General features: G+C 40.6%; 1 protein-coding gene across 1 annotated transcript; it reads right to left on the bottom strand.

The window, feature by feature from the left end:
* Positions 1 to 1,817: 1,817 nt before the first annotated feature.
* srebf1 (sterol regulatory element binding transcription factor 1) lies at positions 1,818 to 23,482 on the bottom strand. The gene is made up of 19 exons (XM_084745096.1): positions 23,141 to 23,482; positions 19,424 to 20,005; positions 16,141 to 16,310; positions 15,863 to 16,003; positions 15,374 to 15,592; positions 13,839 to 13,953; positions 13,451 to 13,608; positions 12,815 to 13,031; positions 12,515 to 12,699; positions 12,080 to 12,341; positions 11,243 to 11,409; positions 10,623 to 10,791; positions 10,355 to 10,463; positions 9,982 to 10,091; positions 8,406 to 8,538; positions 8,043 to 8,208; positions 5,686 to 5,901; positions 4,193 to 4,304; positions 1,818 to 3,475 (listed from the first exon to the last, which is right to left on the bottom strand). The coding sequence occupies exons 1-19, from the start codon at positions 23,244 to 23,246 to the stop codon at positions 3,255 to 3,257; spliced, it is 3,558 nt and encodes a 1,185-aa protein (XP_084601222.1). The 5' UTR covers positions 23,247 to 23,482; the 3' UTR covers positions 1,818 to 3,254.
* Positions 23,483 to 25,525: the final 2,043 nt, after the last annotated feature.

Genomic DNA, 25,525 nt, shown 5'->3' with positions numbered 1-25,525 from the left:
GTTCAACTGCGCTGCTGTTCAAGTGTTTACCATATAAAACAGGGTTTCTGCAAGTATCAACAAATTACCCTTTTGAAGCTTGAAACTTTAAGAGCTATTTCACATTAATTCAAGAAAAAAAATCTGAAGGGTTTAGGCTCTTTTGCAGGGCTCTGTGTGGTTGTTTTCGGCCACAACCATTATGGGGGGGTGAACATAACCAAGGGGTGGGTTAGATTTAGAGCCTGGTATGAGACACTGGAAAAACCAGGCTATTTAAACAGGGTGTATGCATTACCTCAAGTAATCTACTTAGTTACTTTTAAAATCATAATTGAGCACTGAGTACTATTTGGATAATATCCAAACCTCTCAACTGCATTTTTATAGTTAATAAGGCTATCCAGTCACAACCATGAGCTGAGGATTTGGAGAAACAGAAGCCCCTTTAATTGAATGCTGCTACTAATACTGCATTAAACATCGATTAAAAAGTAACCAATACTCTTGAGTAGTTTTTTAGAAGAACGCTTTATACTTTATACTAAGTATTTTTCTAACGCCAGTACTTTACTTGTAATTGAGTAATATTTTAGTAACATAACAGTACTTGTACTTGAGTGCAGATTTTTGGTATTGTATTTAAATGTGATGCAGAATCGCAGCAGACAGAGCAAGTGCACTGCAGATGAGCACAAGAAAAGAAGCGTGCAAAATACAGACAGAAATGTTTGCATGTATAAATATGTGTTTTTAAACTGACAAAGTTTCTCATCATTTTGAGATAGTATCTAAAAATTGTATATGTGGTTTATGAAAATAAAAACATCCTTAACCTTAAAGTTAAATTTATTATTTCTGTGGACTTGAAATGATTGTTTTATTTGATGCTGCTCCTCACACTTTTTTTTACGTGGTGTTAAGTTGCTTGCTTTAATAACTCAGAGTGCAGCCATGTGTGACCAAGAAACCAAGCTTGTTCTTATGAAACATGTTTCAGCTAAAATTAATAATACATTAATTACTTCCTAGCTAGCTTGCCAGGTTGAGATTACAGTGGCCACATTTATTCTATTTCATTCAAAATCAAAACACAACTTTGCAAGAACACATTGGTAAGTAATAGCTAACAAGCAAAGTGTGTATGTTCATCTAGTTGTGATCGGTGTGTTTTGGGGCCCACAAACAAAAACTGACTTAAGGCAACAGGTTTGAAACGGCTCAACTACGTCTTGATTGCACAGGAGCTGCAGAGTTAATGTTGTTGGTTTTGTTTTGTAGTTCTTACAGCATCATCATTACATTTTTTCCCCAAAAAAGCTCTTAAAATTGGGACTGAAGTAAAAGCAACTTTAAAAAAGTAAAATTATCTTAATAATACAATTTTTAAGACATGTCAAAATCCTATTATATACATTTTAAGGTCTAAATTCAGATTATTGGATTTTAAGGACCTGCAGAAACTTTTTGAAAGTACAGCCTTCCATCATCATAGCCTGAAATGCTTTATGGTCATATTTAAAAGCTTACAATCTGACATTAATAAAAATATATGCATAGCCAACTGTGGCTTTTATTATTTAACTTTCAGTCTTTGCTTACCAGAACAATTCCTGAGAAAATAATTGGGCTTTGGAGGACACCAACTAGATTATTTCAGCATTTTCCCCAAAATAGATATCTTTTGTGCATTTTGCAAAGTTTTGTCCCATTTTACATGTAAGCACATGACCTACTTGCATAATTTTAGTGGAGAGAGACTTTTAACTACTTTTGTTATCATGTGGTGTGAAACTTCACTACCCCATTAAAAAAAATCACCACAGGAAACAGTATAGTCTTCTTTACAAAATGCTTTAATATTTACATCATCAAAGGATGAAACCAAAGACAAGGAAGAGATGAAAAGATGTCAGTTAAAGGACACATGAATAATACCTTATGACATGGCTACTTCTCATTCATCTCAATCCAACATCTTTCAGTCTTTCACATTAGTGACAAACTATAAAAACATACTGGTCCTGGGACAAAAAAACACATGCCAAAGATCTTCTTTTATAAACATTTTACAGTTCTCTAAAAATCAACCGGTGGTTCTCTAGGAGCATGAAACAGTAATGACTGACAGAGCGAGTAGTTTTCTCCGTGTTGAAGGAAAACCAGAAGACGATTCACTACAGGCCCTCTTTGGAAAAAACATTATGGTCGATTATTTTGAAATTGTCTGCATTACTTGCGTAACTTGTTGAAAAAGTGCCAAAGGTTCACGTTTTAGTCCGAGTTGTCAGTTGGCGGCGACAGGATTAGACACTGCCAACAGTACAAAAGGTCAATTGAGTCAGACGATGTGACGCAAATAACTTGATACCGTCTTCATTTTGACAGTCATCGCCATGGCGATACAGTACAATAACTACATTATTTGGGCCTGGTCAAAAGCTACCACATAAAACAGGTTTGAGGGAAGAAAATAAGCATTTATCACTCTGCTTATGCAAAATACTGCTTAATCAAAGTTCATACAGATTATAAATACATTTCAAAATATGTACACAGCAAAACAGAAAAAAACGACCTCTATGAAAATAACCTCATAAAGCCATATTATTACTCATCTCATTGAAATCAGCCTCGCAGGGCTAGTGCAGACAGAGACACAGAGCTCGTGCTGCGGCTCACTTCGCCTCAGATTATCCCCAGTGAAACAAATCAACTTTAACACTATTTGAACAACCTGAACAGTGGTTTCCCACTGAACAATCCGAGTATGGTCGTTCTCCAGAGACAGCCAATCAGAGCAGCCTGCCACTCAAACCCACTGCGCACTGTAGATGGTGCATCTACGTTGAAAAGACTGAGCAGTGGGACTATACTGAATAAACGCTTCACACGCACTCACATCATTCACACTGAACCGTGGTGGCTCCTCTCTGTGGACAAACTGTGGCACTGCAATTCATTCTTGGCAGGGGGATAAGAAAAATACTTCTCATATTCTGGGGACGATCCACAGCAACAAGATGTGAACTCTACAAGTGGGGTACGGGGCGGTGGGAGGGACAATCCATGAAGAAAATCCTGACAGTTTGATATGAATCTGTGTCGTATCACAAATTTTAATAGCTGCACGCCAAAATGCCAGAGACTGTGTTTTTTGTTTCTGCAGGGGGTTTTCTTTTCTGTCTGTGTTTTTTTCATGTCAGAGATGTTCCTATATACAATGTCCATGCATGTCTGTCAGCCCCTCCCCTCCCCCCTCCCGTCTCCTCTCTCTAGCTGTTGGTGACGGTGGTGCCGCTGCCCAGTTTGATGATCATCTGCTGGCAGTCGTGGAGGGTCCTCTTGTCTCCCAGCTTTTCCAGGGTGCGGGCCGCGTCTGCTAGCATTCCCACCCTTTGGCCAGGAGCCGACAGGAAAGAGGGGGGAAGGTAGCGGCACGCCAGCATCACGGCCTCCGCCTGCTCCCGCTGGCCTGGCCGCGTCTCGCACTCCTCTGTGCACAAAAAACACATAAGAAAGTTGTTATCGGGGTATTCCAGGCTGAGCTTTTTCATGTTATCACAGATGTGTTAAGACACGTTCTTGACCAGTTGGACTATTTTCTCATGCAGGTTTTCACAAAGTGATGAACTTCACTCCATCCTTGCTTGTGAATTTTTTGCACAGCATTCCAACTTTTTTGGAATTGGGGTTGTAGATAAAAAGCTGATTGGAGCCAATGACTGCAGCTATTCACTATCTCTCAGCTAGGTACAACTTTTATTTAAGAGGCAAGAAAACACATCTGGATGCTGACTCTCAGAGAACAGCAGTAACCAAGTTTCACGTATTTATTCTTCTTTGTCTACCCTAATGCTACCTAATAAAAGTTTGATACCACATGAATGTTGTCAGAGCCTCTCACACTTAGTACAATACCTAATAAAAGTCCCAATACTGAAGACCTGAACTCATGCATCTTATCAGTCAGAAATTATGTTACCACGCTCATGAGATTTAATGAGCAACGCATGAACAGCAAATATTAACAGTGAAGTAATTACGACTAAGTTTGGCTCGATGTGGACGAACAATAAAACTGAAAGAAAGTCAAAAATGTCATGAACAGCAAAAAGTAATAAAACAATTCTGCCTGTAGACAGTAATGCTGAGTGGATAAAAAACAACAACAAAAGCACGTCTACACACACGCACACAAATACACACACACCTGTCTTGGCTCCAGGCGTTGCTCTGCGTCGCAGCGAGCGATCCAGGAGCTGATGTGTGCGGGTGGGACTGGCCCCTGCCATCAGCCTGGCTGTAGCTTCATGAAGGAACAACTGGAAAGAGATGGAGGGATGAGAGATGAGAAGGAGGAGAGCGAGGAGGAGGGAGGAGGGCAGCTGATGATGACTCATACAGAGTGTTCAGCTCTACCTCAGAGAGACTTTGAATCCTTGTGAACAACGCTGCTAAACACTTGCCTCAGGGGTGTGTGTGTGTGCTGCAACACCTCCCAGCTAATTTCCACAGAGATTTATCCCGTGGACTGCCTGCAAATATGTGCTCAGGAAGGATTTGTACATATATATGCTATGTGCTTCTCTTAAAGGGATAGTTTGGATCACCTAATGTGGGGTTGTACGAGGTACTGCTCGATAGTCAGTGTTATTAGCTACAGCAGATGCCATCCAGCATCAATGCTAAGCAATAAACTGCCGTGTGTAAGTTCAGCAACAAAACATATTTTGCACACTTGATAAAGGCCCACTAAATGAAAAGAACAATATCAGTTCAAGTGTGCACTTTATTTAGAACATTTTCACTTAGCCATTAGACAGCCTTTTCTGATGGAAAACTGCAGTTATATAAGCCAAGTATCACTCAAAACCAAAACTCCATTGTCAAAATCTGCACTTTTGCACAGTTGCTGGTCTACTGCTACCCTGATCTGTCATTTTGTTTGTGTTATAGTGTGACTTCAGTGGTTCAAAAGGATAGTCCCCAAAGTCAAACTATAACACAAACAAATGGACTGAGGCAGCAGCAGACCCACAACTTCCATGTTTCAGAAGGTAACATTGCTGATTTTGCCTACAGACTTTGACTGATTTGGGAAGAGTGATGTTTGGCTTATATGATGGTGATTTCTGGTCAGAAAAGTCTGTCTGACAGGAAAGTGATACTGATATTGATTTTTTTACGTGGTCTTTTTGAGTGGCTAAGATGCCATTTGTTGCTGACCCCATCCACAGCAGTTCATTGCTTACCTTGTGTGCTGGTGCCCCTTTCTGCATCTCCAAACTGGGGGTGTGTCTCATACAACCCCACATCAAATAATCCAAACTAGTGTTGTCATTTTGGATTTGAATACCACATTTGTCATAGGGTTGGTCGATGGGATGAATATATATCACCAATTGCCAATTAATGGGCATTACAGGTATGTCTCAAAATCTGTCTAGATGACTGTCGATCTTCTACATGTATGTATTGTCACCATCACTCATCATCACATTGTGTTCATCCTGTTTTAATAATGTGTCTGTAGACCTATATTCATGATGCGTTTGCTTGTCTGCTTGTGTGTTAGACTCAGAGGAGGTAAAGCAAGAAAACAGTCTAGAAGATGCTGTAGGTTACACAAATGCTAATGCTTAATGTAGATAATGCTACATAACCAAAAGGTACCGTTAAATGAGATCACACTGTTATACATACTCTTCGCATTGCAGGTCTGAAGCTGTGTGCCAGCTTGCGTAGGGAGCTGAGATCTTGCTGGAAGCCTTGGAGCTCCGGCGGGGAGGCTTGGTGAACCCCCGCAGGGCCGCTGGTACCCGCCGGCACTGTTCCAGCAGGACCGGCCCCTTGCTGCTGCAGACGCCACACATTGGTCCTCATCACCAACAGGAGGTCACACAAGAGCAGCTGGACGACCTAGAGGGAGGTGGACAAGATGGGGACTGTCTTAGATGAGAGACTGTGAGCAATGTTAAACACCATGTGTCTCTGCTTTAGACATGAAATTGAGGGACATGCCTATGAGGAAAATGTCTGTTTCTATGACAACTGATACTACACTGACAGCAAAACAATATGGATCCAAGAGATGGCTTTCATTTGCATAATTTCCCATGACGCATTGCTGAGAGTTTAACTTTGCTAATTTATGTTCCAAAATCCAAATGTTACCGTTCTCCAATCAAATGATGTCTGCATTTGATCCTTTTTGTACCAAGATCTGGAGGAAAAATACTATTCATGTGGTTTTGGTTGCAGTCAATTGCTGCAAGTACTCTTCAATTTAATACAACGTGTGATTGGCTCACTACCACAGCTGTTACAACCCATACAGTCTGTGGTGTGGCAAAGTCAAGCGCGGTGTATTTGATGGAGTTGTCAGTTCAGTGCACTGAGAAATATGACATGCCTGTGGCAATAAAAATAAATGCATAAAACGCTGAATGATTATTTCAGGGATGCTTACATTCACATGATGGATATCCAATGAAGTATCTGGTTGGTGTCGGTATCACTTTGAGGGTGTATTAGTACTGTTTTTGTAACTTTTTAAACGACACCCAGCCCTAACCGTGACAGTGATAGCATAAGAATGAAAAGCATTTGTCAGTTCTCAATTCACTCTGCTTTAACGCATAGAAAACACATGGCAAACACGTGGGGTTGTGGAATTTTAATTGGAATGTGGATTGGTTCCACGAGTCTGATAATCAAATTCCATTCATCAATATCAGGCCCTGATATGTCTAATATTTGTACATTGAACAGTGTGATAATGTCAAGTCAAACTACAACTTTTCAGCTGCCATTCTCAAATATTTCTGGAAGAAATAATCACTCAATAGTATTAATTTACACCAGAAAAGTACGTGTCATTATTTGCATGTATGCTCAGAATGACAACAGTTTAATATAACACAACAGAACAGAACTCTACTCAAAGTTGAAGGGCAATCTCCACCCTCGCTGTGTGTGTTTTCTGCTGTTAGTGGCCCAGCTCTGTGTTGCACTGCAGGTACATTGCACTCCGTTGAGACACACATGCAATGCAACTACAATGCACCACAGCTCTGGCCGTAGCCGCACACACACTGTGAGCTACCTATCCACCAGCATCACCATCTGCTGAACGCCAGAGGGAAGGACGCAGCGGTATCACAGAGAGGAGATGCTACAGGGGATTCGCCATGTGTGGCTTTGTATTGAGAAAAATGTGTGTGTGTGTATGTGTGTGTACTCGATTACGTGTGCATGATTTTCTGCATTTATGTGTGTGGGCGCATCTGTCACTGTGTGCATCTGTGTGTGGGGGTGTATTTTAAATATTTTTAATGCAGATGCTGTTGCCCTCACATAATTTCCCTCACGGTAGTAATGGTCACACTTTGTTTTATAGTACACTAGTAAGACACAACAAGCCCTACTTTGTATTAAAGTAAACAAAATCTACAAACGTGTTCTTTAATAAACTGTATTTGACCATTTATTAGAGGGCAAGTAAGGACACATTCAAACAGAAACTAAAGACAAATCACGTATCTGCTACTTAAGAAACATGTTCTTTGGCTGGTCCTGTACAATTAGCAGAGTAGCCAAGACTGATGCCTACTTCTTTGATCTGCTGACAGTATTGCACTAAGTCTGCGCAATCACCCACGGACAAAATATTCATCTGCCTCTTTAAATCTGGCCTTTACGTAGCAGATCTGGTTCCTACACTCTTTTTTAAATGAGGAAGGATGTAGCAGATATGGGATTTCTCTTTAGTTTACAGTACAGTTCTGTTGTAATAAGTCCCTAATTACCCTCTAATAAAGTCTAATAAAGGCCTAAAAGTGCAAAATAATTCACGTTAGATTACAGTTTAGTTTAATTGTAATGCAATAAAGAAAGTATTTCTAGTTTTTGTTGAATTTGATACAAAGTACAGCTTTTTATATCTTATTAGTGTACTGTAAAATAATAAAACTACTTTAATATGCACACTGCAAGTGCTTTTGCCTTTGCGTGAGTGAGTGCGAGTGGGTATGGGTGAGTGTGAGTGAGTGTGTGTGTACCTTGTCTAAACTGGAGCTGTGGCAGTGTGGTCCTAGGTTGAGGCTGTCTCGGAGCAGGGTGCTGGCCTTGTCGCTGTAGCTCAGACTCAGTTGGCAGTTTTCTGGCTTGGACAGCAGAGCTCGCACTGCCCTGAATGTGTTCAGACACGCCTTGGGCAGAAGACTCCTGACAGAGCGAGCGTGGAAACAGACAGAGGACACAGGTTAAAGTAGTGGAAGTGTGTGTGTGTGTGTGTGTGCGTGTGTGTGTGTGTGTGTGTGTGTGTGTGTGTGTGTGTGTGTGTGTGTGTGTCCTCTGCTTGGCAGAGCAGCAGACAAAAGTTAGGCAACACGCTCTTAGACATCCCAGCATATCCGACTTACTCTGCGTTCTGCAGACTGCGGGGCAAGTGCTCAACAGTCGGATACAGTCTCTCCGCTGCTTGGTCATCTCCTTGGAGCCAGTTGATGATCACCACAGTAACCGAGGACCACCACTTGGAGTGGGGGTCGCAGCCTGGAAGTTGGAACAAAAACAGTCAAAAGCAAGACACCCGCAGACAAGCAAACATGCAAATATTTGAATCCCCCACTGCCCACTTTCACATTTAACATGCATGAGAGTGCTGACAGACAAACACACACACACACACGGACAGCTGCTGTCTGTATTTTTTGACCTCTGAATCAATCTGCTTCTCCCCTCTGGCATAGTCACATCATGCTGGGAGAAAGCAGCCATTTTGATGACTCTCTCATGAGGGAAAACTACTCCATTTAACACCGGGCAACACACAAACACATACACACACACACACACACACATGCATGCACGCGCAGACTTCTAACACTGTGTGAGCAACCTGAGGCTCTGCCAAGAAAGTCTCTCCATTAAAATCCCAGCACAGCCTCCCTTCCCCTCCCACATCCTCGCTCCTCTCAAGGTGATCACCGATTTGACAGTGCTGAAGATAGATGAAGCAATCTAGTGGATGCCTCCCTTTCACCTAGCCCCCTTTCGCTCAGATCAGTGATCAGTGAGGACAGAGGAAAGTGACGGGAGGGTGGAAGTCAACCCAGCGGAAATCAGGCTATTCAATCTCAATAGTGTAAAAATGAACTTTACCTCACTGCTTCTTATTTTACAAGCACATTAAGGAAATCGAACCGTCAGGGCAGGAAAAATGCAGCAAAAGCAAATGCTTTTCTCTCAGAGAAGATAAGTGGTAATGAAGTAAGGAGCCCAAACCTACACCTGGGACGTGTTGATGTACTCAAGCAGCAGAGGTAGTCTCAGTCAATGACAAGGTTGTAGAAGCTATTATTGGGCTGGAATTCAAACTAGAATTACTAACAATGCAGTCGAGTTGTGGTTTACATCCATAGCTGTCCAGACAGATAATATATTTAGTGATTTAAATTTGTAACAAGTAACTTTCCCCGGGGAGGGATCAATAAAATTTATCTTATTGTCGTGAAGACTTTGACGGAGTTTACTAAAACGTATTAAAGTATGATGCCAGTGAATAATTTCCAGTGAGAAACATGCCGTCTTCATTTAGAGACTATTTTTGCAGTGTAATACAAAGCACCGACAGAACATTATGATGTGGCAATGAACCTGACCTTTGACCTTTTCAATATAAAATGACATCACTTAATTATTGTTTTATCTTGTTGGACATTCACGTGAAATTTTGTCATAATTAGCATACAAATTCTTGAGTTGTGGCCCCAAACATGTTCTGTTGGGCCACCATGACCATGACCTTTGACCTCCAAATTCTAATCATTTCATCCTTGAGGCCAAGTTGTCGTTTGTAACAAGTTTGAAAAGAAATCTGTCAAGGCATTCTTGAGATATAATGTTCACAAGACTGGGACATACGGATGGAGAGACTGAAAACGGCTGTCACCAGTGCAGAGGTTACACAAATGACAGGTACCACCAGTGACTTACCAGTGACAGTAGCCATGTTGGAACCGATAGCGAAGGACTGGGAGGTGGCACCAGCCGCGTCCGATGCACTGATCAACAGCTGGAGGTACTCCAGGGCATCAGCATACTCCCTGAGGAGAGACACACACTCAAGATTTATTTTGCCGCCATATCAACGTACAAAGACAGTTCAAATCTATTATTACAAAAAACATTCTTCAATTGTTTGTTTATTTCTTATAGTCAGTTATGTTATACTTATTGTTGTTGATCACCTTGTCTGTATCTATTCATGCCTAAACCGCATCAAAGAGTAAATCGTGCATGAAATTCTAATAAAAGAATCAACAGTATACCAATGACACATATTTGAAAGTATGTTTTGTTTTCTCACCCCTCGCCCTGGCTGGGGTTTTTCTCTCCACAAGGCTGGGCGACACAGTACAGGGCCTTCTCCAGGAGGTGTTCTCTGAATGCCTGAGTCACCTGGGCCAGAGGATCCACTGTGGGAGCACCAACAAACCATTAACATGACAAATACAACTGCCTACACCTGTATTTACAAGACAGGGGGTTTAGGCAACAGGTGACAAATTTGAAGAGGATTCAAGGCATTATATTACAGAACACCATCACACATGGAGCTTGTACTCTGCACTGACCAGTGTTGCCAGCCTGGCTGTAGATGCTTTCTTTAGGAGTGCTGCGAATAGCCCAGTCTCCATCCACAAAGAAGCGGTGACCTAGCGGGTGACAGAGCCACTGCATAGCTGGAGGGACGCTGCCGCTGGACGACAGGCATGCCTGGCGGGCACTGCTCAGGAACACTCGCTATCAGAGGGAAATACAGTTTACTGACGATGTTTTGAATCAGTATAGTTCAGTTTATATTCAAGTTAGTAAGTACCAGGGTCATTTCACTTTCATACTTGCAAAAAAAGGTATGCTATTACTTCCTTATTAATTAATTAACCTCTCACACCCATGATGCTGCCAATCCAAATATGTAATCTAAGACGCATTGTCCTTTCATCTCTTGAAGGTCATTAATATTTATTGGTTCCATGTTGGTTTGCTTTTGTAGTTATGTTAGTGAGATCCATAGAAAATCCTCACAACAACACATTAAATAAGAGTGAAGTTAATGCAACTTCATAAAAATTACAAAACACAGTCAATTTTTAAGACCTGTCAACATCATATTTTAGACTTTTAAAGAAATTTTAAGGACCTGTGGACAATAAAAATGAGAACTACATGTGTGCAAACTAAGAGGACTTACAGAAGTAAAATGCAGGATCCTTGGCAGGCTGGCTTTGACCCGTAGAGCTGCAGAGACGTAGACCTCAGCCAGAGAGGCTACAGGCAAACAGGAGCCAGCACATTCTGCCAGGTTCACCGCACTTAGAGCCATGTGCACTGCTGACAGATGGCTACCATTCAGCTTACCTGTATGTACAGACAGAAGACAAGAAAATAATTACTTAAAAAAAAAAAAAAGTTTTCTAAAGAAGAACGATGCAATAATCAGAAAGAAATCACAAACAATAGCCAAAGTAGTCCAGAAATAATTATTTAAACCAATGATTTTGCAACCTTACTCCACACCTTTTATTGACACTGAATCAGAATAAACTCTTACAGCAAAAAAGTTGGGCTGACTCTCTCTTTAATTACCCGAGATTCAGTTACTTCTGTGAGAAGCTCCAAAGATTAGCTGATTAATGAATTAGTCAATCAAAGGAAAATTAGTTTCCAACTATTTTGATAATAAATCGTTCCTTCTTATCTTTTCTCAAGTAAAAATGTCAAACATTTTCTGGTTCTAGCTTCTTAATTGCAAGATTTTGCTGCTTTTCTTTATCATTTGTCATAAATGAAGTGTGTTTTGATTTTGGACTGCTAGTTGGACAAAAGAAGCAATCTGAACTCTCTGGGAAATTTGATGAGCATTTTTCATAATTATTTGACATTTTTTAAATTGATTGATGGAACAATCATAAAAATAATTGTCAGATTAATGAATAATGAAAGTAATCATTAGTTGCAGCCCTACTTCAAAATGTTCAGGCTACCACACTGGTTTATATCAACAGTTGTTTTTCCCCCACCGACTAACCTGTCATGTGCAGCTGGTGCAGGCGGTGGTAAACCAGGGCAGCATCTCGGCTGCTTTTGCAGGCGTCCTCCTGAAGGGGGCGGTCAGATCGCAGTCCTCCAGCCCGGGCAGCCAGCCAACGGCCCACCCAGAGGCGCTGGAGGCAGAATCGTAGCAAGGACCATAGTGCAGCGCACGCCAGGTCCAACTGGGAGGTGGGTAACGGACGACCAAGAGCCTTCAGACAGGTCCACAGGTTCTGACTGGCCTGAGCAAAATCTCCCTGAGAGGGGTGAAAGAGATCAGAGATGATGAGAGAGAACAGATAAGAGGAGACCCACTCGCTTAAGACTGGTAGATAAGAAAGGTAACACCCAAGGAAGAACATAAGTACAACGATCTTTTTGGAAAGTTTGAATCAACTGGGGGAAAAAAAGAAAAAAAAAATACACCTACCCTGGCTAAGTCCAGGTCAGCCTGCTTGCGGTGCCTCCAGAACAAGACAGATGATCCAGAGTGTGGCCTGGTTACCGGTTCCCCATACACCAACAGTCGAATCAGAACACCTGATACCAGAACGCCGTTGAGGAGCCACACCAGTATAGTTGGAAGCATCCAGTCCATCCAGCCCCTTGAGTCCGCTACAGAAACACACATTTTTTAAATTGAACTGTAAACATTAACAAAACATTGCATGAAATCAGAAGCCTGAATCATTTTTGTGACACTTCTACTGAGAGTGGCTTCATTTTGTACCTGTGATAACCACACCCAGGACGCTCCTTCCTGGGTGATGGGTGGCCGTGGTTGCAGAGCTTCCGTCTGAGCTGCTGCTCGATGAGCAGACCAGGGAGGCCAGAGGGTTGAGGGAGAGGAAGAGTAAGGTGAAAGCGCACAACGCCATGCGGGAGCGGTCCAGCATGCCTCCAGCGCTACCTCCTGTTGCCGGTCTGTCCAACAGGCCCACATTTGGCTGCAGAGTAGAAGACAGACATTTGTGTGACAAAAATGTAGACAGCAACTTCAACCCAAGTTCAAAAAAAGCTGGGACAGGGTCATGTTTACCACTGTGACAGACCACCTTTTCTTTTCTTTTAACACTCAGTAAGTGTTTGGCAACTGAGGACAATAATTGTTGAAGTTTTCAAAGTGAAATTTGCTACCTCAAATCTTTTGGATACTCTGAATCTGTTAATATTATGGAGTTTAGACTGTGAAATCCCTAAATTTCTTACAGTTTTGTGTTGAGAAATGTTGTTCTTAAATTATTGATGCAATTTTTTTGCAAAGTGGTGAACCTCATCCCATCCTTGCCTATGAAGGCCTTTCAAGGATGCCTCTTTATTTATGTTTTACCCATATATGTTTATGGTTTTATTTTAAGCTGCGTACCTTGGTGTCCTCCCCAATCGGGCTGTCAGGCTCTGAGTCACTACCACAGTGAGAGAAAGAGGTGGGGGAGCCCACGTCAGAGGCTGGCGGGGTGGGCAGTTCATTCTTCACATCAGCTGGTCCGTCCACCTCCATGGCAACCAGGTCCTTGAGAGACTCTGAGGAAAGAGGGAAGGAAAAGACGAGGAAAGTGGTTAGAGGGTCAATCAGTGGTAGAAAAATAAATACATCTTCAACCCTCAATTCCACACACTTAAGACCATTTTCACTTTTGTCATTTCAGGATAACAGCACAAGGTCAACAGGATGACTTACTTTCAAGGAACTGAAATAAATTGCCTTTACGCTGTAATGAAATACAGAAGAGAGAAAGGTTTTAAGCACATACTGTTTTTCTGGGCTGCCATTTTAAGAGCCATGTTCTCCTGTTTGAGTTTCTGGTTGGTCTGCTGCAGGTAACGGATGTAGTCGATGGCTTTCCTCAGCACTGCTGACTTGTTGAGCTGTGAGAAGACAGAAACATAAAATAACACAATTAGCTCTTTCTTCCTCTTCTCAATAGCTGTTTTTACATATGAATTCCAAAGTATGTGCTGAGAATCAGGTCAGGACATCATGTGAATTTGCCCTTTCACACATGCAGCACACAATAGAGAACAGAGATGGTTTGTATCAGACGTCATGAAAATACTCTGCTTGGTTTAGGCGAGGGGTGATGCCTGCAGAGCCTACAGGAAGAGGAGGACTTTTTGTTGATACTGGCGAGCACGACTGCAAGGTGCCTGCTGGGACTGGGAGTGATTCATGGTGCGATGGGATTTTATAACTTAACTGTAAGTGGGATGCATATTTTCCTTTCTCTGACTGCATGGCACTCTTATGTTTTTATATCACGGATGACAGATGAAGGTGTTCAAATGTGGGGTTTAGGGCTGCAAGTAATTCTTATTTTCAATGTCGATTAATCTGCTGATTATTTTATTTCAATTAATTAACGGTCTATAAAATGTCAGAAAATGGTGAAAAATGCTGATAAGTGTTTCCAAAAGCCCGTGACATCTTCAAATGTCTTGTTTTGTCCACAACCCAAATATATTAAATTTACTGTCACAGAGCAGAAAAAAACAGAAAATTTAAGGAGCAGGAATCAGAGAATTGTGATTTTTTTTTGTAAAATACTATGTATAATACAAAATACTCAAACTGATCTATCAATTATCAATATAGTTAGAGTAATATAATAGTTGATTACTATTTGATTGATAGATAATTGTGGCTCTAGTGAGGTTAAAAAAAGAGACTTTTTTGGCTTGTAAGTGAAGCAGATCTTATAGTCACCTCCTTGTTTTACCAATACTTTTGACTGATGCTGATTTTGGTGCTTATTGGGAGATATTCTGTATGAAAACCAAAGGTTCAGAATGAAGCAGCTACACACAGTGTGCCAACCTGCATTTTTTTAATCCCCACATTTCTACACCTGTACACGCCCTTTGCAAACCACTAAATGCACACACATGAACAATCCACTTACTGATTTGTTCCAGTTTACACCAACATTCAACCCCCCCATATCTGTCAATCACTCCAGGGAGACGAGGAGAAAGAAATGGAGCAGCACACTCATAGCGCAATAAAACCTCACAAGGCCGTTTTAATCCCTTCTGTATGCTCTTCATCTGCTACTGACAGCCATCCTCCGATCACAACAAACTCCACAAATCTACATTCCTTCACTTCTCATCAGCTTTTTACCAGAGCCAATCAAAGCAAAAGCCAGCAAAAACCTGGAATGGATCACGGACTTGCTCTGGACAATGACATTTGCGTTCACACGGATAGCTCCTCCGGGTAATGTCTGGATAAGCGCAGAGTTGCAGTGCACGTGTGAAAGGTGACAATGTTGCGGATACTCTCTCCTACCTTGGCCTCAGTGCCGGCCACCAGATCTTTGAGCTCGATGATTTTGTCATTAATAGAGGAACGGTAGCGCTTCTCAATGGCGTTGTGAGCTGTGCGCTTCTCTCCCTTGTGTGGCTGACCAGCCGGCTTGCCGCTGATGGCAATGCGGTTGATAGGCAGCTTGTCGGCATCCACCATTACAGGCATCGTGGTCAGGATGGTGCCACCACCCATAAAAGCCTAAAGAAGTGAATGATGTTGCAGGGGAGAAGAGAGAGATGGGGAAAGGCGGAAAATAAGGAACGAGTTTCCCCTCAAATACAAAGTTAAATCATATTTGACCCTCACTGAAGTGAATCAACATTATTCACTGTTTCCATTTCAGCTCACAGAAGTATTTGAGCACTGCAGTTGTGATTTTATGAGTGAGTTATAAATATTGTGAGTAAATTCAGCTGCAATGCTTTCAACAAAGTGCAATGGATGATGAGGTGCACATGATGGGTCTACCTGCAGTGAGGTGCTCTGCACTGGTGCAGTGGTAGTGGCCAGGGAGGTGGGAGAGGCCACAGTGCTGACGATGCAGGGGTCATGCTTCAGGGTGGTCAGCAGCAGAGACTCAGCCTTGATGAACTGGGGCTGCAGTAACACCTGAGACACACACACACACAAGTGAACATATACAGTAAAGATATACAGTTCTGCTTTTGGTTCCACAATACAAAAACAAGGAGTGAAGTGCATTTGTTCTTTATCTGTGAGTTCAGGTGGCAGAGAAACACACTTACTGGTACTTGCTGCACATGGGATGTGATGGTTTGGGCTGGTGGGCTTGCTGTCGTGGCCAGGAGAGGAGAAGCGGTGGTCAGCCCTTGGAGCTGAGTCTGAATGGTCACTGGCTGGACACTTGGAGGTGAGGATGACAGGCTGGTGGTGGACTGGCTGCTGGGACTGCCAGCTGGAAAAGAGTCATGCAAAAGCCTTAATTCAAGCAAGAACAGGATGTATGAAATACGATGAAAAGATAATCTGTTTCAGAATAAACCACAATGAATTGATTGATATTGCAGTTTCCAATTTTTACTTAACGTGATAAGTGAGTTCAATGCTGCTTTAAGCTTGTTTTTTTTTTTTTTTTTTAGATTGTTGTTTTTTTTTTTTTAGTATTTTTTCCTTTGTTTATTTATTCGATCCCTCTCCCCCATTTTTTTCTTTTTCTTACTTGTTGGATTATTGTCTCTCATCTATTATTCTTTTCTCTCCATTTACTCTCTTTTTTCTTTGTTCCCTTTTTTGACCATTTTATTAATTCAGATTATTATTACTATTATCATTACATATCATCATATAACTGCCCTGGGATCTGGTTTACAAATTATTCTTACCTAGTGGAAGAAGAATCAAAGCAATGTCAAATAGGTCCTGTATTAATTTTTTTTTCACTGCTTGGATGTGTGGAACATTTTTTGATCTTTTAAACAGCACGTCATCTGTTACAACAGTGAATTTTCCAACCAAACAAAGTATCATAAGCCTAAATTGGAAGTGAAACATGAAAATATTGCTGCTATTTGCCAGTGAATATGAAAAAACATTTGATATTTGTATTTGAATTTTTGTCTCGGTTTAAAACAACAACTCTACAGGTAAAAGCCTCTTTTGCTACACTTGACTCTGCACAAGTCCTTGTCTGTGGGTTTGTAGGCTAATAGGTGAACTGCCATCTCATGAGAAATAAGCCATAGCAACATTCAGTGTGTCACCTTGTGTCTCTTATCAGCTCAAACTGGGTTAACCATTACAATCACCTGTCAGTATCAGAGTAAGGGAGTTTCCTCCAGGAGTAATAAAAAAGTACTGTATCTAAGACGATTCAGAAACAAAGGTTTATTTACTTTTCTCCCTGTAAAAAAAAAAGACATAGTGACACTCAGGAATCAAGGTTTTCAGTGCTGACACAGATATTTATATATAGTACAATATTTACTGTGTACATATACAATGCAGGTTGCCCAGACAAAGACAAATTTTCATGTAGCTCAGAGACTCCCACACTGCTGACCAAAGTCTAGTAGATTAACAGCTGGATTTGAGATCAGCTTATGATTAATAACTTAAGTGTCCTAAGTTGGTAAATCCATTACAAACCAGACCAGACACAATGTTGTGTCTCCTGTGCCTTTCTGAAGAGCCCAGGAGTCATCGCCTTGTATCTCAGGAGTCAATTAACAGCAATGCATGCATGGAAACATCTGGCACAAGTATTGTTAAAAGGACTGTTACAGCCTGATCACTGAAACATTAACACTGATGACTGGACCAGTTAATACCAAATATTAAAGCTTCTACTGGCTAAAAAAAAAAATAAAATAAAAATAGCACAGATGCCTTCTTTAAAAGCTATTTTTTTACACATTTTTATCTGCCATGACACTGTAGATATCTTGTACTATCTAAAGCTGTTTTCACTTACACCCAACTATGCCCTGAGAATGAGGTCAAGACATTGTCCGGATGTGCCCTTTCACACATCCAACATGCAGTCTGCTTCAGACATGTTGTTACATGTTGGAAATAATCCATATAATTTAGGCGAGGGGTGACGCCTGCAGAGCGCGCAGGAGGAGGAGGACTGTTTTTAAGTTGGTATCAATACAAACTGAGTCTCAATGGAAGTTGAGAAGTGTTCGCCAAATAGTAACAGCCACCCCTGTTATTTTCTATGTATAAGCCCCATGCTGCCAGCAACCAGCTAATCGATTCTCTGATTCCAGCTTCTCAAATGTAAATATTTTCTGCTTTTTATATTGCACTATGACAACAAACTGAATATCTTTGGGTTCAGGACAAAATGAGATGTTTGAGGACATCACATTGAGCTTTGAGAAACACTGATCAACATGTTTCAGTATTTTCTGGACCAAACAACTAAGCAATTAATCAAAAAAATACTGACAAATGAATTGATGATGAAAATAATCATTAGTTGCAGCCCTTATGACAGTCTAACTACAGACATTATTTACTAATTTGCTGCTTCCTTTTCACTTAGTTTTAACTCCATTTGTGCTCCAACTCCAGTCACTGCCTGCCTGCAGTACAGCTCTCCACTGACATGGTAGTTGAACTTTGTCTCCCTGTGGTGTAAAACAATGGACTAGAGTTGAGGAGACGGAATCCCTTTTCCGTCCACATGTGCTGGCTTAGCTTGTCTCAGTTTGACTTGGCATTTCAGCCCAGCGTAGTAACGATCCGCATGTCAGCAGGACTAGCTGCTCGAAGGTGTGTCTTTTAAATGATGCACACTTGTCTTTAGTAACAGAAATAAAACGGTATAGAAATAGGTTTCATTTTCTAGAAATTCTTCAAAATGAAAGGCCTCTGTTATAATGTTATTTACAAGCTTTTATTATGAAGTAGCAAAATGAGGAATTGTTGGGTTTTCATCAGCAGTAACTTAACATGACTACTATCAGCTGAAAGCAAAAGTGAAAACAGTAAAATAAAGAAGACGCCTGAAAGTACAAACAGCGATGCAGGTGAGAAACTAAACTTTAAACCACAGACACTCAGTCAGAAGTTTTTAAAATATCTTGAGAAATATCCCGGGCTATGAACAGTATGCTATGTGTGGTGGAGGCGCTGCTGTGCAACGCTTCCTATGTGTGCTATGGGTGGCATCTGATGTGAGTCATATGAGGCCACCTGTGTGTTTTAGCCTTGATATGATTTGGCCTCAACTCCAGTGTGCAGGGGGGGTGCTTTGTGGTGTGCTGGGATTTGCAGGATTCACTCTTAGTTTTTCTGACAGTAGTCTGAGGTTTTCACATCACAGATGATGAAAAAAGGTATTAAAATGTGAGTTCAAAAATTATTAGACTTATGTAGGCTGATATTAATTGGCAGATGGTCTGTATGAAAATGAAACAATCAGTCAAAGAGTGGAAAGCATTATACAGACAAGCAAAGAAGAACTGAAGCAGCTGCACACCGTACAACATAATCATAATCAATGCATGAATGAAAGGAGTTTAACTCACAAAAAGTTGTCCCTGATCAAAGAGTGCTTACCTGTGTAGCTGCTCTGGTTGCTGTAGTTGGTGCGGGCCGGTTGGGGCTGAGTCTGGGCCTGAAGTTGTGTCTGTGTCTGTGGTTGTGGCTGGGGCTGAGGTGGAGTCTGGGGTGCAGGCGAACTGAAGAGGGCCTGGGGAGTGGAGCTGAAAGCTGGGCTTGGTCCCGGTGAACCATGAGGTGAAGCCACCTGGGCCGGGGCAGACGGGGTGAGGATGGGCTGGGGCTGCTCCATCTTGGGCTGTCTGATGCCCTGAGCCTGCTGCGGGGAGGCTGGCTGCTGCTTTTGGGTGGAGCTGGGCACCTGGGCCAGGGGAGACTGCTGGAAGGTGGGAGACTGGAAGGTCTTGGAGGAACTCCTGGTGATGGGAGGGCCCAAGAGTGCATCCAGGTGGGGGCTGCTGCTCAGGATGGAGGAGGAAGATGTAGATGGAGGTGTGGTAGTGGTGGTTGGGGGGGCAGCTGAGGTGATGGACGGGGTCAAAACAGGAAGCTCTTGAGTAGGAGGGGGCCCTGTGTACGGAGGGTTGTCAAACAGCCCTCCAAACTCCATGTCCTGGTTGCTGATGAGCTGGAGCATGTCTGCAGAGAAAGAGAAACCAGAAGCACCATCACTGCCACTGACCAAGTAGAAAAATATATCACAGTTATCTATATGAGTAATCAACACATCAATTGGAAACAACTTCTCAGGAGCAAAATGAAACACCACAATAGCTACCCATGCACCAACCCACATGTAGTGTTTATGATGTAACAGGTTAGACAGAACACTCTACAGTGAGCTACAGAATACAATAATAACGCTATAAAGAAAACTTAAGTACTGTACAACTGATAAAACTTTAAATGCACTATTTTGCCCCAGAGCCAGCTGATTTTACAATGTCAAACTCAAGCTGAGACACTCCATTACTATTTTTTCTATCCAATACCAATTCTGATCCCTGAACTTTGCATCATCTGATACCATGTAATAATCCAATACCAGTGTTTTAAAAATATAGTGTTTTTTTTAAACAAATGTATACTACTAACCCCTGTCTGATGTTGCACAATCATTAGGGCTGGGCAATGCCTCCCACATTGCCATAAGACAATGTCCACAGTGAAACACCGTGATGGACAATGATATTGTTACTGGGTCTAAAAGGGTCTTTGTCTCAGCCCCACATGTCCCTAACTTAGTTGAGTTTAAAAAGAAAATAATAAACAGAACATGCAGGGGGAGCAGCAACTGCTTATTTTTATTTTCTCTTCTGAATGTCAAAAAAAATAACTTCTATGGCAACTCTGATGGGACACACTATCTCAAATACAAAAGGCTTTTAAGTCACTATGGCATGATGGTAGAGAACTCAGTGAATGATCACTGTTAGCCACTGGCATCATCCCTAATGATCGCTATCGTTGTATAGCCTGGTTCAGTTTAAACCATTTGTTAAATGTGAACAACTAGACATAGAGAATGAATGCCATAGATCATGATAAGTACTCGCCGATACCAGCATTTTAGGCTATATCAGGCTGATACTGATACTGGTATCAGAACAACCCTTAGTATAAGAGTAATTATATCATTATTAATAATTATCATTATAAAATATTCAGAATGGAAATAAACATCCAAAATTTACATTATATTTGTTATTCTTTGTTTGGCTTTTATTTAAAAGTATGGAATCGCCATATAGTTATATTGTTGACAAATGACAGCTGGGGAAGCTTAAGAAAGCAGGCAGTTTTTGCTTTAAACACATGTTGGTTTATTTTCATACTCAAAAACTATGGTAGGAATTAGAACCAGGAGTCAACAGTAATTAAATTTAATTCCAAATGGATAAAAATAACAAATCCATATTCAATGTGCACGTTGACATTCACAGTAAAAACTAGGGATGTAACAATACCAAAAACTCAAGCTACGATAGTACCACAAAAAAAAGTCCATCATAAAGTATTTACCACAATATTAAAAAATGAAAAATGAGTGCTTGGAGAAAAAATGTCCTTTGTTAAATAATAAATCTAATGTTTGTATAAAAATTGGTTTTCCTCTAACTTAAGGCATTTCTGATTTTCTTTTTTAATAAAGACTTTGGCAATGACTGTTTGAATTATATATGTACAATGGATAAACAAAAACAATACAACAGTCAGTAGAAGTCATGTTATATAATAAAAATAATGAACCTTCTAATATCACAGTAGATATTGTCGCAGTCAAGTGCGGTACTGAGACATTTTTTATTGTGGTATATGATGTATTGTTGAAACACTAGTAAAAACACAACAAAGTCTTGCATGTAAGATAAACACAAGTACACATATACTCCTACTTTGTACATTTAATGTCAGTCAGCCCAAGTGCAGTCAGACTATTTAGTTTCCCTGCTACTGTGGGCCAAAGTAGTACAGAGGACGAGCAGGAAACTGGTCCAATGCACTGTGATTAAGATGTAAAAAACTCATGAAATGAAAACTCATAAAACTAACTTGATTATTCAAGGCTCTAGAAACGTGCAAAATTATTGAATAGTCTCTAATTTTGTGTTGATGAAGCTCACCAGGAATACACAGCAAAAAAAACACACTGACATTTTGAGTGTATGTTGTGTCTGCAGTGAAACGCAGCACCCTGGATTTGTAATCCAGTGTTTTGTATGAGGTGATCGCTCTTGACCAATCAGAGCGCGTCTGAGAGACTTGCTATGCCGATCAGCCCAAGACACGAAAAGAGAGGGAGCCTGTCTGTGGCTCTGAGCGAGGTTACCATCGAGCAGCATCATCCAGGGTTACTGTCGGTCAAATTTCGGAAGTGGGCGAACACGGCTACAGGATATGCAAAGATAACGACATACGAAGTGGTGTATGCACAAATACACATATTAGCTATTGCTGAAAAACCTCCAGGGAAACAAAATATGATGCTGACATGTATCTTAATACATTATATGTTATGTTTACTCTACATGCCTCACATTACATCAAACGAGTGATGTGACCATACATAAACAGTTAAATTGCAACGCCAGTATTTAGAAATGCATAGTAAAAAAGTAGCAAGCAAGCGTTTAAAAAAGCACGTGTTTGCAACAAAAATAAGGGAAAAAAGAGTTAAAGTGATAATTGAGCGCCCTGTTGTAATCTTTATGTTTCTTGGCAAAAATATACACATAAGATTTGTCGGTTCGGTCAACTGAGGCACAGTGAACCCGACAAGGAGGAATGAACGGCAGTAACCCCTGTCTGTGGAGCAGGCGGGGGGCGGGGCGCACTCACGACCATTTACCAGCATGTTAGCCTCACCTAGTAGCTTAGCTCTAATAAGCGGTTAATGTACAATAAAATTGTAACTGTGGCTTCTGATAGTGCGAGAAATAACCCGCAAACACATAACGACACCACCTATTATCACCTCAGCCGACCCCCAAAGAAAATTAGCTTAACTGCTAACGTTAGCTAGCATTGCTAATGATGGCTGATGAAACCTCTAAGTTGGTCACTTGTAGTGATATAAGTTGGTTTAAATCAAGTTTTAAGTCTAAACATTAGATACAGGTCACATGAGACAAGTCAAACTGATAAGTGAAACACACATGGTATGCATGAGGCAGAGCTAAGTTGCATGCAGTGTTATTCGTTTAGCTTTCAGCAAACGTTAAACACCGCTGTGTTAGCTTAGCTACCAGCTACTGTTATGTTAAATTTCCTTACCATCAATGTCGCTTAAGAGGGCCGTGTCAATATCGCTGGGGTCATTAAGCGACAGTGTTGGATCCAGGTTATCCAACGAAGGATCGTCAAAAGACAGACTGTTCATCTTTACTCTGGTGTCTGGCTTTCCAACGTAGACTTCAGTCAGGGGAAAAATATCGGACACTTTTCACGTGTCCTACATTTGCCACAGAAGCGTCAATCCCAAAGGTACCTGAGACAAAGTGAGCCGCAACTTCTCGTTTATCGATGTGTCAACTAATTACTCAGTCCTACCCCCATGATCGTCCGGGGAAACTTGTCAAACCAAGCCAAACACTGAAGCTCATTCAGTACTAACGTGCTTACGGCGGCAGCCGAATGAACCCACCTAGCTGATGGTGACTGACAGGCGCGCCAGCCAATCACCGGGTCTGAAGTGGATTCCCACGTCCTTGTTCCCCAGGGTTGTTTTGATCATTTGACTGAAGAGGTGACAGCATGTGTATGAAATGCAATGCTTTTACTAAAAGTTAAATATTATTATTATATGTATTATTAATGTATTATAGGGGGCTTTTATTTCACACTGCCATATTTATTTATTTATTATGGAAACTTTTATTTAATACATTCACAAGCAACATGTACTTATTTCGGGATTTATTTAATAGCTATATTTATTTATTTATTGTTGATTAAAATGGCATTCCATAAATGTGGGGCATATGATTATAATGTTCTCAATAAAGCTGATACAACGGCTCAAGAATATCTGTATGAATTCACTTAAAAAATGTTGAACATCTACTGTGTATAAATGTAATATGATTTGCATATTATGAATTATCCTGTGATATTCATCTCAGTCATGTACAGCCACGATAAAATCAGACATCCATCTCGCCAAACTGTGGTGTATTTTGAGAGAAACAGCATGGACCTGTTTATTGTGGGCTTGCCCCCAGCAGCCAATCAGAGCCGAGCGGGCGTGTGCTACCGAAAGCCAAGTTTGTTTGACTCGAAGCAGCAGCTCCTCCTGTAGAACCAGTGAAATCGTCCAATAGGAAGCTCAGGATCCGAGTGGGGTGATCTGACGTCACATCTCTGGGTCTAGTGATTACATCATGTGTATCTATCTTAGAATAGTGGTGGCAGCAGCAGCAGGGAAATAACCTGCAGGGATACAGGTGGCCCAAAAATATTTTTAAAAAATTATTATTATTATTATTATTATTATTATTAATAATAATAATAATAATAATAATAATAATAATAATAACAATAATATATATATGTATACAGTGACATGAGGCCTCTCCCAATGAATAACACTTTAACACTTAAACTATTAATAATGTAAACAATGGTCAAGGCGAACTCTATTTTCAGATCAGCATCTGCTAAAGTGATAAACTATAATGTGAGTACACTCTCACATGAACACAAAGGGGGAGCCCCACAAAAGCATGGTGTGGAAATCGGTCACTGACCTAGAGTAACACTGCAAAGTTCTTGTTAGTACTAGGGGAGTGGAGTAATTTTAAAAGCCTGTCAACAAGCCTGGTGATGGGATGTGTTTGTACAAAGGTAGACATATGCAAACCTGTCAGTGATGCTCCACAAGAAGTATGGAATTCTACTTACTACGAAAGAGTTGTTTTTGATGCAATACACTTTGGTCATCTGAATTTATTTTAAGGAAATGTTATGTTTGATGAATCCACAGTTCAAATGTAACCCTAGATGGTGTATGCTTCACAAACAAAAGGTAGATACTCATTTTAATTGATCAGATTATTTGAATTCCAGAGGATTTTAATAAGTAATATTGTTACTAACTAAATCAAATAAGTATGACTTAAGTGTATAGATTTGATTCATCCTGTAAACCACGATTTCAAAATACAGAGATGATACTGACAAATATTGTGTGTCCTGCAGCAATAAAATTGAGTCATTTATTCTATTGCCTATGTGTAAAATTATTTTGAATAGATATAGAATATTTATTTAAAACACTGACAGTTCAATTGCTAATTTAGGAATATATATACATTCTTTATGACAAGAATGAAATTGTTTGAAAAAAATGCACATTTTAATATGTTTTAAATCTTTTTACTTCACATGGGAAATTTTATACTCACAAATGTAAACGGACTAAAAAGAAACCATAAACACAACAATTCAAAATAGAAACTGGACATTGTATTGGCAAATGCAATGAACTTAGAAATTAGTGAAAACAACAGAAATTTGTAAAATCTTAAACATTTTTACTTAATGCCTTTATTTCATGGTATGTTCTGTATATAGTTTGTCCTGTTTTCTGTTGCCCTGTTTTTTGTTTTGCTGATATGTTGTTGAAGGGGATGTTTTGTTAATTGTATGGCTTGACATGAT

This window comes from Lutjanus erythropterus, chromosome 19, assembly GCF_056507025.1.
Source record: "Lutjanus erythropterus isolate fLutEry1 chromosome 19, fLutEry1.hap2, whole genome shotgun sequence".
In the NCBI taxonomy this organism is placed as follows: Eukaryota; Metazoa; Chordata; class Actinopteri; order Lutjaniformes; family Lutjanidae; genus Lutjanus; species Lutjanus erythropterus.
The sequence above is the reverse complement of the archived record's forward strand: the minus strand, read 5'-3'. Positions and strand labels throughout refer to the sequence as shown.